This window comes from Convolutriloba macropyga, unplaced genomic scaffold (assembly GCF_964194025.1).
Source record: "Convolutriloba macropyga unplaced genomic scaffold, txConMacr16.3 SCAFFOLD_2682, whole genome shotgun sequence".
NCBI classification, from domain to species: Eukaryota; Metazoa; Xenacoelomorpha; order Acoela; family Convolutidae; genus Convolutriloba; species Convolutriloba macropyga.
In genome coordinates this window covers 341-12,552 of record NW_027450270.1, presented here as the reverse complement: position 1 = coordinate 12,552, position 12,212 = coordinate 341, and the positions used below count along the sequence as shown (strand labels likewise).

The window sequence follows — 12,212 nt, the reverse complement described above, 5'->3', positions numbered from 1 at the left end:
CTATGTTTTTTTATTTCGTCGGCATGATTTTTGTTACAACCATATGACGTCACAACCACTTCAAATCTGCTTTTTGTTCATTCGTTCATGCAATTTCAACAAGAGTGCGTGTGTGACGTCATTTTTTGCTCTTAGTGGAGCGAGTTTTTTGTTCATTCGCGTGATTAGATTTTTGATCACACGTGACCTACATCACTCTCAAAAATGACTTCCTCACTTTTGAAGTGACATTTCTTTCACATACACACATGCATAGATACACACGCACACACACATGCATATACACGCATACGAACATAAAGACGTACGCACATACACACAGGGACACACACACAACACGCACATACACAAACGTACGCCTACACACATAAACACACACAGAGTCACACACCTCTACTGTTCAGCAATGCTATTTGAGAAATTTTTTTAGTCAAGCGGCAGAAAACTTCCAGAAAGAAGCAATAGGGGAATAAACAATCGAGAGGTTGTGAACCAAGCTGAGGAAATTGCTCGTGCCCAATTATTGAATCGATATTGGTTGGTCCACTACGAGGACAACACCTGTGATGCTCTATGGAGCAGGCACAACTGCATTCTTCTTGACATGGTTTCGAGAACTAAAATCAAGGTGTGTGTTCACTTCGAAATGTTTCAATAACTATTTTTTGTAATAACGCTTAAATCAAGCAACTTTATTTTTCTTCAGAAACACGACCCTATTCAAGTTCGGTTCAAGGTCAAAAATCCGAGAACTAATACTTTTATTTGGACAGCGACTGTACTTTTAATTGGGGGCAAAGATTATATCGAAAAGTGGAAACAAGATGCGTGGGTTCAAATTACAAACGCCGGTGGTGATATCAATTTCGTTCCTTTGGTTCCATTAGTCGATCCCGACTTGACTGTTTATGGTGACGTTAGTCAAGTTCTCTTGGAACGGTATGAAAGCGGATCTCAAGGTGCTAAGAAGAGACTAGCTCCTGTTGAAAACGACTATTGTGCTGTTGGAAGTTTGGTCCCCGCGAATCAAGGAGAAAATCAAGAAGAACACCCAAATATCATTCACGAAGAAGACGATTGCCCCGTGTTGGACCCAAGTGACGTTTCTAGATGCCTAAACGAGATCCCCAATGCAGCTGACGAGGTGGCTAACAAATCAAATTGCAGCTCAATTTCAGCGAATCAGGTAATTCAAATTAACCCAACTTGATAATTGAGTTTAAGCCAGTTGTACTGCAAGTGTTATTTTTTTGCGGTCTAATTCAATTAGTGACTGATGTCTTGCAGGTAGAGGTAAACATCCGGAAGGAAATAAATGAGCCTCAAGGCAGCTCAACTCCTGGAAATGGATGCAAAAAAATCAAACGACCGAGATTTGTTCATCCTGATCAGATGGCCGATCTGGAGGTCAAGAGAGCAGATCTAGAAGCGGCTCAGGCTATAAAGTTAGCGGCCGACAAAATAATGGATGCGGCAGTATTGATTTCCAACTGTGTGAAAGAGTTGCAACCAGAGCTTAAGTCCCTCGCTAACAGGAACTACAGGGAAGTCCAGATGTCCTCCAATGCTATAAGACAGTTGGTCAGAAATTCAGAAGTTTCCTTTTATCCTATTTTTAGAAAATAATTGAGCCCAGAGAGCCTGCTCTCCTGTTTGTTGGAGAGTTTCTAAGTCTTGTAAAACTGAGTTATTGAAATCTTAATCAGTCTCTTTAGCCATATTTCTTTTTTAGACCACGGAAGTTGCAAAACTTGGAGTGTTGTTGCCAGAACCGAAGAGCTATTCGCAAGATGATCATCCAAAGTTGCTAATTCCTAAAGGTCCCTGCACAGGCGAGGATCTTGCGCTAGTAGGTGGCCTAACGCCGCAGCTGATTGGTAGAAATGCTTCCAAAAAGTTGTGGACTGTGGATGAGATCAAGACACACATGTTGTCTCCAAAGAGCAAAAACAAAGCTGGAAAAGAGCCCCGTGTTGACTTCTCCCCTGTTCGGAAAGCTCTTTTTAAGGGTAATACACTTCTTTGCTCCTTTTTAAGTGTACTCGAGGTTTGTGGCATGAAGAAGTTACATCTAATCTTTGTACGGCATCTTAAGGAAAGTTTTTTTTCTGAAATCGCAGGACTTAACTCTGTAGACCCGATAATTGCTCTCAAATTGACAAGATCTGATTTTTGTTTCTAGATCTGTTTAAACTGAAGTTCGACAGCAAATGGCTCCCGATGTATGAACTGGCGAAGGTGAGCCTCAACAACCGAGGCAATGAAATCAAGTGTTCGGAAAGGAAGAGTCAGGAAGGAGTACCATCAAGCTCATACACTGACGAAAACGACGAAAATGTTGATCCAGCGAGTGCAAATATCTGAAGTCTGAAAACTTTATCTGTCAAACCTGGCACATCTCGAGCGTACATGTGTTTTCGCTTGGAAAGTCTGTTAAATATTCAAAAAATAATTGTACACACAAGTGCATTTTGTACCGCGCTGGTGGTGCTCATATTAGTTCTTGAAATGTTTTTTTTGCTTATTATTTTGATGTCTCTTTTTTCTTAACTGCCAAACTTGGCTTATGTCAATCTTTAATGTGTACTTGCTTACATTGTTTTAATATTCAAAACTAATGCATGTACCTTTTGTACCACGCTGGTGGCGCTCATGTTAATACTCGAATTCATATTCGTTTTCGCTTTTTGTTTTGGTGTCGTTTTTTTCTTATAGAAATAACTTGAAAGATTCAATGACTCTTTTTGCCGCAATTGAGTGTCGATTGAGTTTGAGCAAGTTTTCTTTCTGCCACATTTGAGTATTCTTTCAGTCAAGTTGCTGGACTTGGCTGCAGAGTGAACATAAAGCAAGATTTTAGCGGTCCTTTCAGCCACAGTTGAATATTTTTCAGTCAAGTTGCTGGACTTGGCTGCAGAGTGAACGTATAGCAAGTTTTCAACCTTTCTTTCTGCCACAATTGAGTATTCTGTAAGTCAAGTTGCTGGACTTGGCTGCAGATTAAACATTTAACGAGTTTTTTATAACGTTTCTCACTTCAAAAATGGAGTATTTTTTCAGTCAAATTGCTGGACTTGGCTCCAGATTAAACATTTAACGAGTTTTTTATAACAATTCTTTCTGCCACAATTGAATTTTTCTGTCAGCCAAGTTGCTGGACTTGGCAGCAGCGTGAACATAAAGCAAGATTTTAACGGTCCTTTCAGCCACAGTTGAATATTTTTCAGTCAAGTTGCTGGACTTGGCTGCAGAGTGAACGTATAGCAAGTTTTCAACCTTTCTTTCTGCCACAATTGAGTATTCTGTAAGTCAAGTTGCTGGATTTGGCTGCAGATTAAACATTTAGCGAGTTTTCTATAACGTTTCTTACTTCAAAAATGGAGTATTTTTTCAGTCAAGTTGCTGGACTTGGCTCCAGATTAAACATTTAACGAGTTTTTTATAACAATTCTTTCTGCCACAATTGAATTTTTCTGTCAGCCAAGTTGCTGGACTTGGCTGCAGCGTGAACATAAAGCAAGATTTTAACGGTCCCTTCAGCCACAGTTGAATATTTTTCAGTCAAGTTGCTGGACTTGGCTGCAGAGTGAACGTATAGCAAGTTTTCAACCTTTCTTTCTGCCACAATTGAGTATTCTGTAAGTCAAGTTGCTGGACTTGGCTGCAGATTAAACATTTAATGAGTTTTTTATAAGAATTCTTTGTGCCACAATTGAATTTTTCTGTCAGCCAAGTTGCTGGACTTGGCTGCAGCGTGAACATATAGCAATTTTTTAACAATTCTTTCTGCCACATTTGAGTGTTCTGTCAGTCAAGTTGCTGGACTTGGCTGCAGAGTGAACATAAAGCAAGATTTTAACGGTCCTTTCAGCCACAGTTGAATATTTTTCAGTCAAGTTGCTGGACTTGGCTGCAGAGTGAACGTATAGCAAGTTTTCAACCGTTCTTTCTGCCACAATTGAGTATTCTGTAAGTCAAGTTGCTGGACTTGGCTGCAGATTAAACATTTAATGAGTTTTTTATAAGAATTCTTTGTGCCACAATTGAATTTTTCTGTCAGCCAAGTTGCTGGGCTTGGCTGCAGCGTGAACATAAAGCAAGATTTTAACAGTTCTTTCAGCCACAGTTGAATATTTTACAGTCAAGTTGCTGGACTTGGCTGCAGAGTGAACGTATAGCAAGTTTTCAACCTTTCTTTCTGCCACAATTGAGTATTCTGTAAGTCAAGTTGCTGGACTTGGCTGCAGATTAAACATTTAACGAGTTTTTTATAACGATTCTTTCTGCCACAATTGAGTATCCTGTAAGTCAAGTTGCTGGACTTGGCTGTAGATTAAACATTTTGCGAGTTTTTTATAACGTTTCTTACTTCAAAAATGGAGTATTTTTTCAGTCAAGTTGCTGGACTTGGCTGCAGATTAAACATTTAACGAGTTTTTTATAACGATTCTTTCTGCCACAATTGAATTTTTCTGGCAGCCAAGTTGCTGGACTTGGCTGCAGCGTGAACATATAGCAAATTTTTAACAATTCTTTCTGCCACATTTGAGTGTTCTGTCAGTCAAGTTGCTGGACTTGGCTGCAGAGTGAACATAAAGCAAGATTTTAACGGTCCTTTCAGCCACAGTTGAATATTTTTCAGTCAAGTTGCTGGACTTGGCTGCAGCGTGAACATATAGCAATTTTTTAACAATTCTTATTGCCACATTTGGGTGTTCTGTCAGTCAAGTTGCTGGACTTGGCTGCAGAGTGAACATAAAGCAAGATTTTAACGGTCCTTTCAGCCACAGTTGAATATTTTTCAGTCAAGTTGCTGGACTTGGCTGCAGAGTGAACGTATAGCAAGTTTTCAACCGTTCTTTCTGCCACAATTGAGTATTCTGTAAGTCAAGTTGCTGGACTTGGCTGCAGATTAAACATTTAATGAGTTTTTTATAAGAATTCTTTGTGCCACAATTGAATTTTTCTGTCAGCCAAGTTGCTGGACTTGGCTGCAGCGTGAACATAAAGCAAGATTTTAACAGTTCTTTCAGCCACAGTTGAATATTTTACAGTCAAGTTGCTGGACTTGGCTGCAGAGTGAACGTATAGCAAGTTTTCAACCTTTCTTTCTGCCACAATTGAGTATTCTGTAAGTCAAGTTGCTGGACTTGGCTGCAGATTAAACATTTAACGAGTTTTTTATAACGATTCTTTCTGCCACAATTGAGTATCCTGTAAGTCAAGTTGCTGGACTTGGCTGTAGATTAAACATTTTGCGAGTTTTTTATAACGTTTCTTACTTCAAAAATGGAGTATTTTTTCAGTCAAGTTGCTGGACTTGGCTGCAGATTAAACATTTAACGAGTTTTTTATAACGATTCTTTCTGCCACAATTGAATTTTTCTGGCAGCCAAGTTGCTGGACTTGGCTGCAGCGTGAACATATAGCAAATTTTTAACAATTCTTTCTGCCACATTTGAGTGTTCTGTCAGTCAAGTTGCTGGACTTGGCTGCAGAGTGAACATAAAGCAAGATTTTAACGGTCCTTTCAGCCACAGTTGAATATTTTTCAGTCAAGTTGCTGGACTTGGCTGCAGCGTGAACATATAGCAATTTTTTAACAATTCTTTCTGCCACATTTGAGTGTTCTGTCAGTCAAGTTGCTGGACTTGGCTGCAGAGTGAACATAAAGCAAGATTTTAACGGTCCTTTCAGCCACAGTTGAATATTTTTCAGTCAAGTTGCTGGACTTGGCTGCAGAGTGAACGTATAGCAAGTTTTCAACCTTTCTTTCTGCCACAATTGAGTATTCTGTAAGTCAAGTTGCTGGACTTGGCTGCAGATTAAACATTTAACGAGTTTTTTAAAACGATTCTTTCTGCCACAATTGAGTATTCTGTAAGTCAAGTTGCTGGACTTGGCTGCAGATTAAACATTTAGCGAGTTTTCTATAACGTTTCTTACTTCAAAAATGGAGTATTTTTTCAGTCAAGTTGCTGGACTTGGCTCCAGATTAAACATTTAACGAGTTTTTTATAACAATTCTTTCTGCCACAATTGAATTTTTCTGTCAGCCAAGTTGCTGGACTTGGCTGCAGCGTGAACATAAAGCAAGATTTTAACGGTCCTTTCAGCCATAGTTGAATATTTTTCAGTCAAGTTGCTGGACTTGGCTGCAGAGTGAACGTATAGCAAGTTTTCAACCTTTCTTTCTGCCACAATTGAGTATTCTGTAAGTCAAGTTGCTGGACTTGGCTGCAGATTAAACATTTAACGAGTTTTTTATAACGATTCTTTCTGCCACAATTGAATTTTTCTGTCAGCCAAGTTGCTGGACTTGGCTGCAGCGTGAACATAAAGCAAGATTTTAACGGTCCTTTCAGCCACAGTTGAATATTTTTCAGTCAAGTTGCTGGACTTGGCTGCAGAGTGAACGTATAGCAAGTTTTCAACCTTTCTTTCTGCCACAATTGAGTATTCTGTAAGTCAAGTTGCTGGACTTGGCTGCAGATTAAACATTTAACGAGTTTTTTATAACGATTCTTTCTGCCACAATTGAGTATCCTGTAAGTCAAGTTGCTGGACTTGGCTGCAGATTAAACATTAAACGAGTTTTTTATAACAATTCTTTCTGCCACAATTGAATTTTTCTGTCAGCCAAGTTGCTGGACTTGGCTGCAGCGTGAACATAAAGCAAGATTTTAACGGTCCTTTCAGCCACAGTTGAATATTTTTCAGTCAAGTTGCTGGACTTGGCTGCAGAGTGAACGTATAGCAAGTTTTCAACCTTTCTTTCTGCCACAATTGAGTATTCTGTAAGTCAAGTTGCTGGACTTGGCTGCAGATTAAACATTTAACGAGTTTTTTATAACGATTCTTTCTGCCACAATTGAGTATTCTGTAAGTCAAGTTGCTGGACTTGGCTGCAGACTAAACATTTAGCGAGTTTTCTATAACGTTTCTTAATTCAAAAATGGAGTATTTTTTCAGTCAAGTTGCTGGACTTGGCTCCAGATTAAACATTTAACGAGTTTTTTATAACAATTCTTTCTGCCACAATTGAATTTTTCTGTCAGCCAAGTTGCTGGACTTGGCTGCAGCGTGAACATAAAGCAAGATTTTAACGGTCCTTTCAGCCACAGTTGAATATTTTTCAGTCAAGTTGCTGGACTTGGCTGCAGAGTGAACGTATAGCAAGTTTTCAACCTTTCTTTCTGCCACAATTGAGTATTCTGTAAGTCAAGTTGCTGGACTTGGCTGCAGATTAAACATTTAACGAGTTTTTTATAACGATTCTTTCTGCCACAATTGAGTATCCTGTAAGTCAAGTTGCTGGACTTGGCTGCAGATTAAACATTAAACGAGTTTTTTATAACAATTCTTTCTGCCACAATTGAATTTTTCTGTCAGCCAAGTTGCTGGACTTGGCTGCAGCGTGAACATAAAGCAAGATTTTAACGGTCCTTTCAGCCACAGATGAATATTTTTCAGTCAAGTTGCTGGACTTGGCTGCAGAGTGAACGTATAGCAAGTTTTCAACCTTTCTTTCTGCCACAATTGAGTATTCTGTAAGTCAAGTTGCTGGACTTGGCTGCAGATTAAACATTTAACGAGTTTTTTATAACGATTCTTTCTGCCACAATTGAGTATCCTGTAAGTCAAGTTGCTGGACTTGGCTGTAGATTAAACATTTTGCGAGTTTTTTATAACGATTCTTTCTGCCACAATAGAATTTTTCTGTCAGCCAAGTTGCTGGACTTGGCTGCAGCGTGAACATAAAGCAAGTTTTTAACGATTCTTTCTGCCTTAATTGAGTATTCTGTCAATCAAGTTCTTCCTCAAGTTAGCTTTTACTTTTCAGTCTCTATGATACCTCGAAAAACTGAATGGTCAATTCTAGCGCAATGCGATCTCTATGTAGTACAAGAAATTGTGCAAACGAGCGATCGAATTGCCATGAAAACTGTTCAACCCTTGAAAGAGCCAATCTTCTACCGAAAAATCGAAAATTCTATTTTATGGAAAGAGGCATACAAATCGGTTCGCAACGCATATGAAAGTCTGACACCGTTTTTCTCAATTGTTCATGACAGATATGGAGGATATAAGCTTTTGTACAACGGAAAAGACGTCATCAAACCTCCGTATGTTTTCAAGAAAAATCCAATTGGTTTTGTGAAGGTGGTTCCCAAAGGTGCTGTTAGTAACCTTTCTGTAATGACTTCAGAAAGAACAGGACAGGAACTTCTTCTACTTGGACCTCTCAGATTCGTTAATTCAGATTGTAATCCGAATTGCGAATATGATTATTCTGGGGACGCTGGATTAGTGCAGCTGCGGGTAAAAAGAAAAATCAGTCCTGGAGACGAATTGTTGGTAAAATATGGACCCGAGTTCTTTGAGTCCAACTCCTGCCTTTGCAGATCCTGTGACATTCTTGAAAAAGAAGAGAAAAGGCGATGTAATGTTTTCAACAGTCTTGTCGATGACTTGATAAAAGAATTTTCAGATGAAGCTCTAGAAGAAATTAGACTATGTTTCATGTCTCCTGATGTGGCTCCTTTTCCAAAAAAAAGAAGAATTAAAGGTCGAGAACTGATTGAGGCGTACAATGAACTTGAGGGAAGTCCTGTGGCTCGAAATAAGTCTCCGCTTAAAGACTCTAATTCAGAAATCCAATCCGCGTGCTCAACGTGTTCAATCATATCGAGTAGTGACAGCGACTTGGAAATTTCACCAGCAGAAACGTCTAAAGCTACGATTGAAGACAAGAACGAGCTGGAATCGAAAAATTTCAAAAGCTCAGCTGAAAAAAGGCGAGCATCATCGCCAGTGCAGTCCTTCGTTTCTTTTAACTGTTCACTTTCTACTGTTTCGAAAGAGCAAATCTCCCTATCCGCTGTGTCACTGGAGGATTCTGATGAAGAAAACTCTGAAACACTGTTCACCGGAAGTTGTACTACGGTTGGCGACGCATCAATGCTTACCGAACTTTTCTGCTCAAAATTTAATCTTTCAGACGAGTGCTCAAACTCACTTTATTCTTTGATAAAAGTCATTCTACCTGAAGACAATAAATTTCCATCTGGCTATTCACATATTAAGAGTGTTAAGGACAATTTTGATGACAACGTAAGAGCTTTTATAAAAACAACTGAGTACTCCTTATGCATTCTGAACTTCACTTTGCAGCTGCGGGACGTTCTTTCTCGATATTTCCGACAAATTACTTGCCACTCCCAGTTCCGTAAAGCGAATCCTTGTAAGGACTTTACTACGTCACTTTGCCCTCTCGTAGAATGGAATACAAAACGGAAGACTACTATTAACCTGACTGTCTTCTCTGATGGAGTAAACATTAAAAAGTCTACATTTAAGAAGGAATTGTGGCCCTTGTGGATTCAAATTGCAGATCTTCCCCCAAAACTGAGAATGGCGAGAAAAAATATTGTCCTTGGAGCGCTTTTTGTCGGTGACAAGTATCCTCCCTGGGATGTCTTAGTTCCCCATCTGAAGGACGAACTGTCATGTGAGGTCAAACTCGAAATGAATGAACATACTTTCTGCATTGTTACTTTCGAAGTGAGACTTCTGATAGCTGATCTAGGTGCTAAGAGCCATATGTTGAACATGCTCAAGTTTAATGGTTTCTATGGGTGCCATTTTTGTACAGCTCAAGGCGTCACGATTGGCAGAACACATGCCTACTACCCTTACACTCAGCAAGGAAAAATAAGAGAACCAGCTGTTAATGATGTTTTTGTTGAAATGGCTGAAACAATGAGCGTTGAGCAAAAATTGAAAAAAGACCATGCCAAGAAGCTTAAAGTAAATGTTGTCGGTGTTAGGGGTAAAAGTGCTTTTTCGCAGATTATAAACGGCTTGCCTTTATCAGCGCCCATCGACTATATGCACTGCGTTCTCTCGGGTGTGTTCACAGAATTATTGAAGACATGCTATTCTTCGCTCACGAAAAACCAAAAAGATGATATCAATTTGCAAGTGGCAGAGCTTTCCTGCCCCCGGGAAATGATTGCATTTTCACGAAAAGTAAGACCATTAGAAGAACTGGCACAATATAAAGCAAATGAGCTTCTTAATTGGCTCATTTACCTTAGTCCAATTCTGTTTTTGGAATACTTGTCTTTATCATTATACTCTCATCTCAGCAGTCTAGTTTTTGGCATTCGGTTGCTTCTTGAATCGAATTCAGAATCAAGCGTAGCTGCAGCGGAAGGTTATTTGAACTTATTTTGTCAGGAGATATCTTTCCTCCATACGAACAATTCGCGAGCTGAGACTATAAACACCCACTGCCTCAGACACCTACCGGATCAAGTAAAGCGATATGGGCCTCTGTTTTGTCAATCTGCTATGGCGTTCGAGTCTGCTAACCGCACACTTGGAGAAGTTTTTAGTGGCGCTAACTCAGAGTGCGAAATAATCTGCAGAAGAGTGTTGCAAAGGCATAAACTTGTTGACAACAAAATAAAGAATGAAAAATTGCAAGCGTTGTATTCAAGCCTCTCAGGAAAACCTCACGAGTGTGGCAATCTAGCAAGAGAGTTCATCGAAACTGAGGCGGTGCAAGAAATAAAGTTGAAATACCCCAATGCTTTGTTCTTCAATCGCCAAACTGTCAACAACGTTTATTTTGACTCTCCCACCTACAAGAGGTCAAAATTGGCGAATTGCTTTGTTTCCTTTGAAAAAGATAACCGAGAGTTTTTTGGCAAAATTGAAGTTTTCATCCAATGCTTTGGTCCACCATTTTTCAATCAAGTTGTTGCAAGTGTTCAGATTTATTCGGTTTTGGAAGATATTGGACTTCAAAGCGGATTTTACTATCGAGTCCAGCCGACAGAAGAAAAATGCTTTATTCAAGTTCAAAAATTAAAAAAAGTTTTTTGTTTACAAGTGAACTCCAATTCCCGAGTCTCTATCTTCATTATAAAACTTCTGGATACGTTCGAACACTCATAAACTTGCTTGTTTTATCACAAGTTTGCTTGTTTTATCATTATTCAATTTTTTGTTTTATTTGTTTCTTCTAACAACAAATGAAATTCAATTCAGTCTTTTAGTTTTTAACTCAATTTTTTTACGGACCCGAAAGAACTAAGAAATGTCAGAATTGAAATATTAAGATGAGTTTTCTGCTCTTAGGTGACTCAATTCCGGGTTTGGATAATATTGGAATCTAAAGCGGTTTCTACTATTGAGTCCAGCCGTCAAAAAAAACGCTTTATTCTAGTTCAATAATAAAAGTTTTTTGTGCAGAAATAAACGCCTTTTGCAGATCCTCTATATTCATAATAAGACTTCTGGAAACGTGCGATCTTTATAAACTCCTGAAGTAATTAAAAACCCAAATATTATTTTGCTTGTTATTTTCATCTTTAATTGTTGTTTTATTTCATATATATATATATATATATATATATATATATATATATGCGTGTGTGTGTGTTTGTGTATGTATATTTATATATATATATATATATTTATATATATATATATATATATATATATTAAGAAATATGAGATTAAATGATTGATGCCTTTTAGATGAGCTTCCTGGTCTTAGGCGAATCAAATTTGAGAGAAGCCATGCCACATTTATGGCAAGACCATCTACTGCAACAATATGCGTAAGTAGTTTTGTGCTTGATCATTTATTTCAAGACTGTTGCTTTGACTGGCTTATTGTTTTGTAGACCTGTATACAATGGTGTCGGAGGACGACGCTCCGGTGATCTATTGCATCTTGTCGATCTTGCGAGGGAATTCACTCACGTTTTTGTAGTAGTGGGTGACAACGACGTAAACTCTATGGATGTCAGTGATATTTATGAAAACTTCAGGCGGTTTAGTCTGGCTATTAGGCCAACAAACGTAAAATTTGCGGGAAACTTGAGACGCAAGGATCTTGACGTTAATCTAGTGGCAAGTAACAATAACTTTCTAAGTGAAAATCTTGGTTACCAATATAAGAGTACCAAACTTGTAAAGAGAGCGGATTTTGATGATAGTGTTCCCTTTCATATTAGTAGAGATGGTGAAGGTTTCAGACACCTAGGTGCCATGATATTATCTGTGCTTGACGAATTTGTTCTTGATTGGTAAAGTAAAAATTAAAAGTTGAATTTTCTGTTGGTTCCCTTGCTGCCTTTTTGTTTAATATTCAATGCTTGAATAGTATTCAAAATGAAAATTTAACTGATTGCTTG

At 38.5% G+C, this 12,212-nt stretch overlaps 2 protein-coding genes across 2 annotated transcripts in view; both read left to right on the top strand.

The window, feature by feature from the left end:
• Nucleotides 1-12,212, top strand: part of LOC142355751 (uncharacterized) — a 22,882-nt gene extending 10,670 nt beyond the window's left edge. Inside the window, exons 4-5 of the mRNA XM_075407817.1 lie at nucleotides 11,551-11,633; nucleotides 11,700-12,212. Coding sequence (XP_075263932.1) covers nucleotides 11,551-11,633; nucleotides 11,700-12,108 — 492 coding nt within the window. The 3' untranslated portion in view covers nucleotides 12,109-12,212. The remainder of the gene's footprint in view (nucleotides 1-11,550; nucleotides 11,634-11,699) is intronic.
• LOC142355749 (uncharacterized) lies at nucleotides 565-2,548 on the top strand. Its single transcript, XM_075407816.1, has 5 exons — nucleotides 565-628; nucleotides 707-1,186; nucleotides 1,288-1,581; nucleotides 1,733-2,009; nucleotides 2,183-2,548. The coding sequence occupies exons 1-5, from the start codon at nucleotides 605-607 to the stop codon at nucleotides 2,362-2,364; spliced, it is 1,257 nt and encodes a 418-aa protein (XP_075263931.1). The 5' UTR covers nucleotides 565-604; the 3' UTR covers nucleotides 2,365-2,548.

Coding starts and splice junctions, on each gene's coding strand:
- LOC142355749 (XM_075407816.1), top strand. CDS start 605: ATGGTTTCGAGAACTAAAATCAAG. Junction 629..706: donor TTTCGAGAACTAAAATCAAG/GTGTGTGTTCAC, acceptor ATTTTTCTTCAG/AAACACGACCCTATTCAAGT. Junction 2,010..2,182: donor TCGGAAAGCTCTTTTTAAGG/GTAATACACTTC, acceptor TTTTGTTTCTAG/ATCTGTTTAAACTGAAGTTC.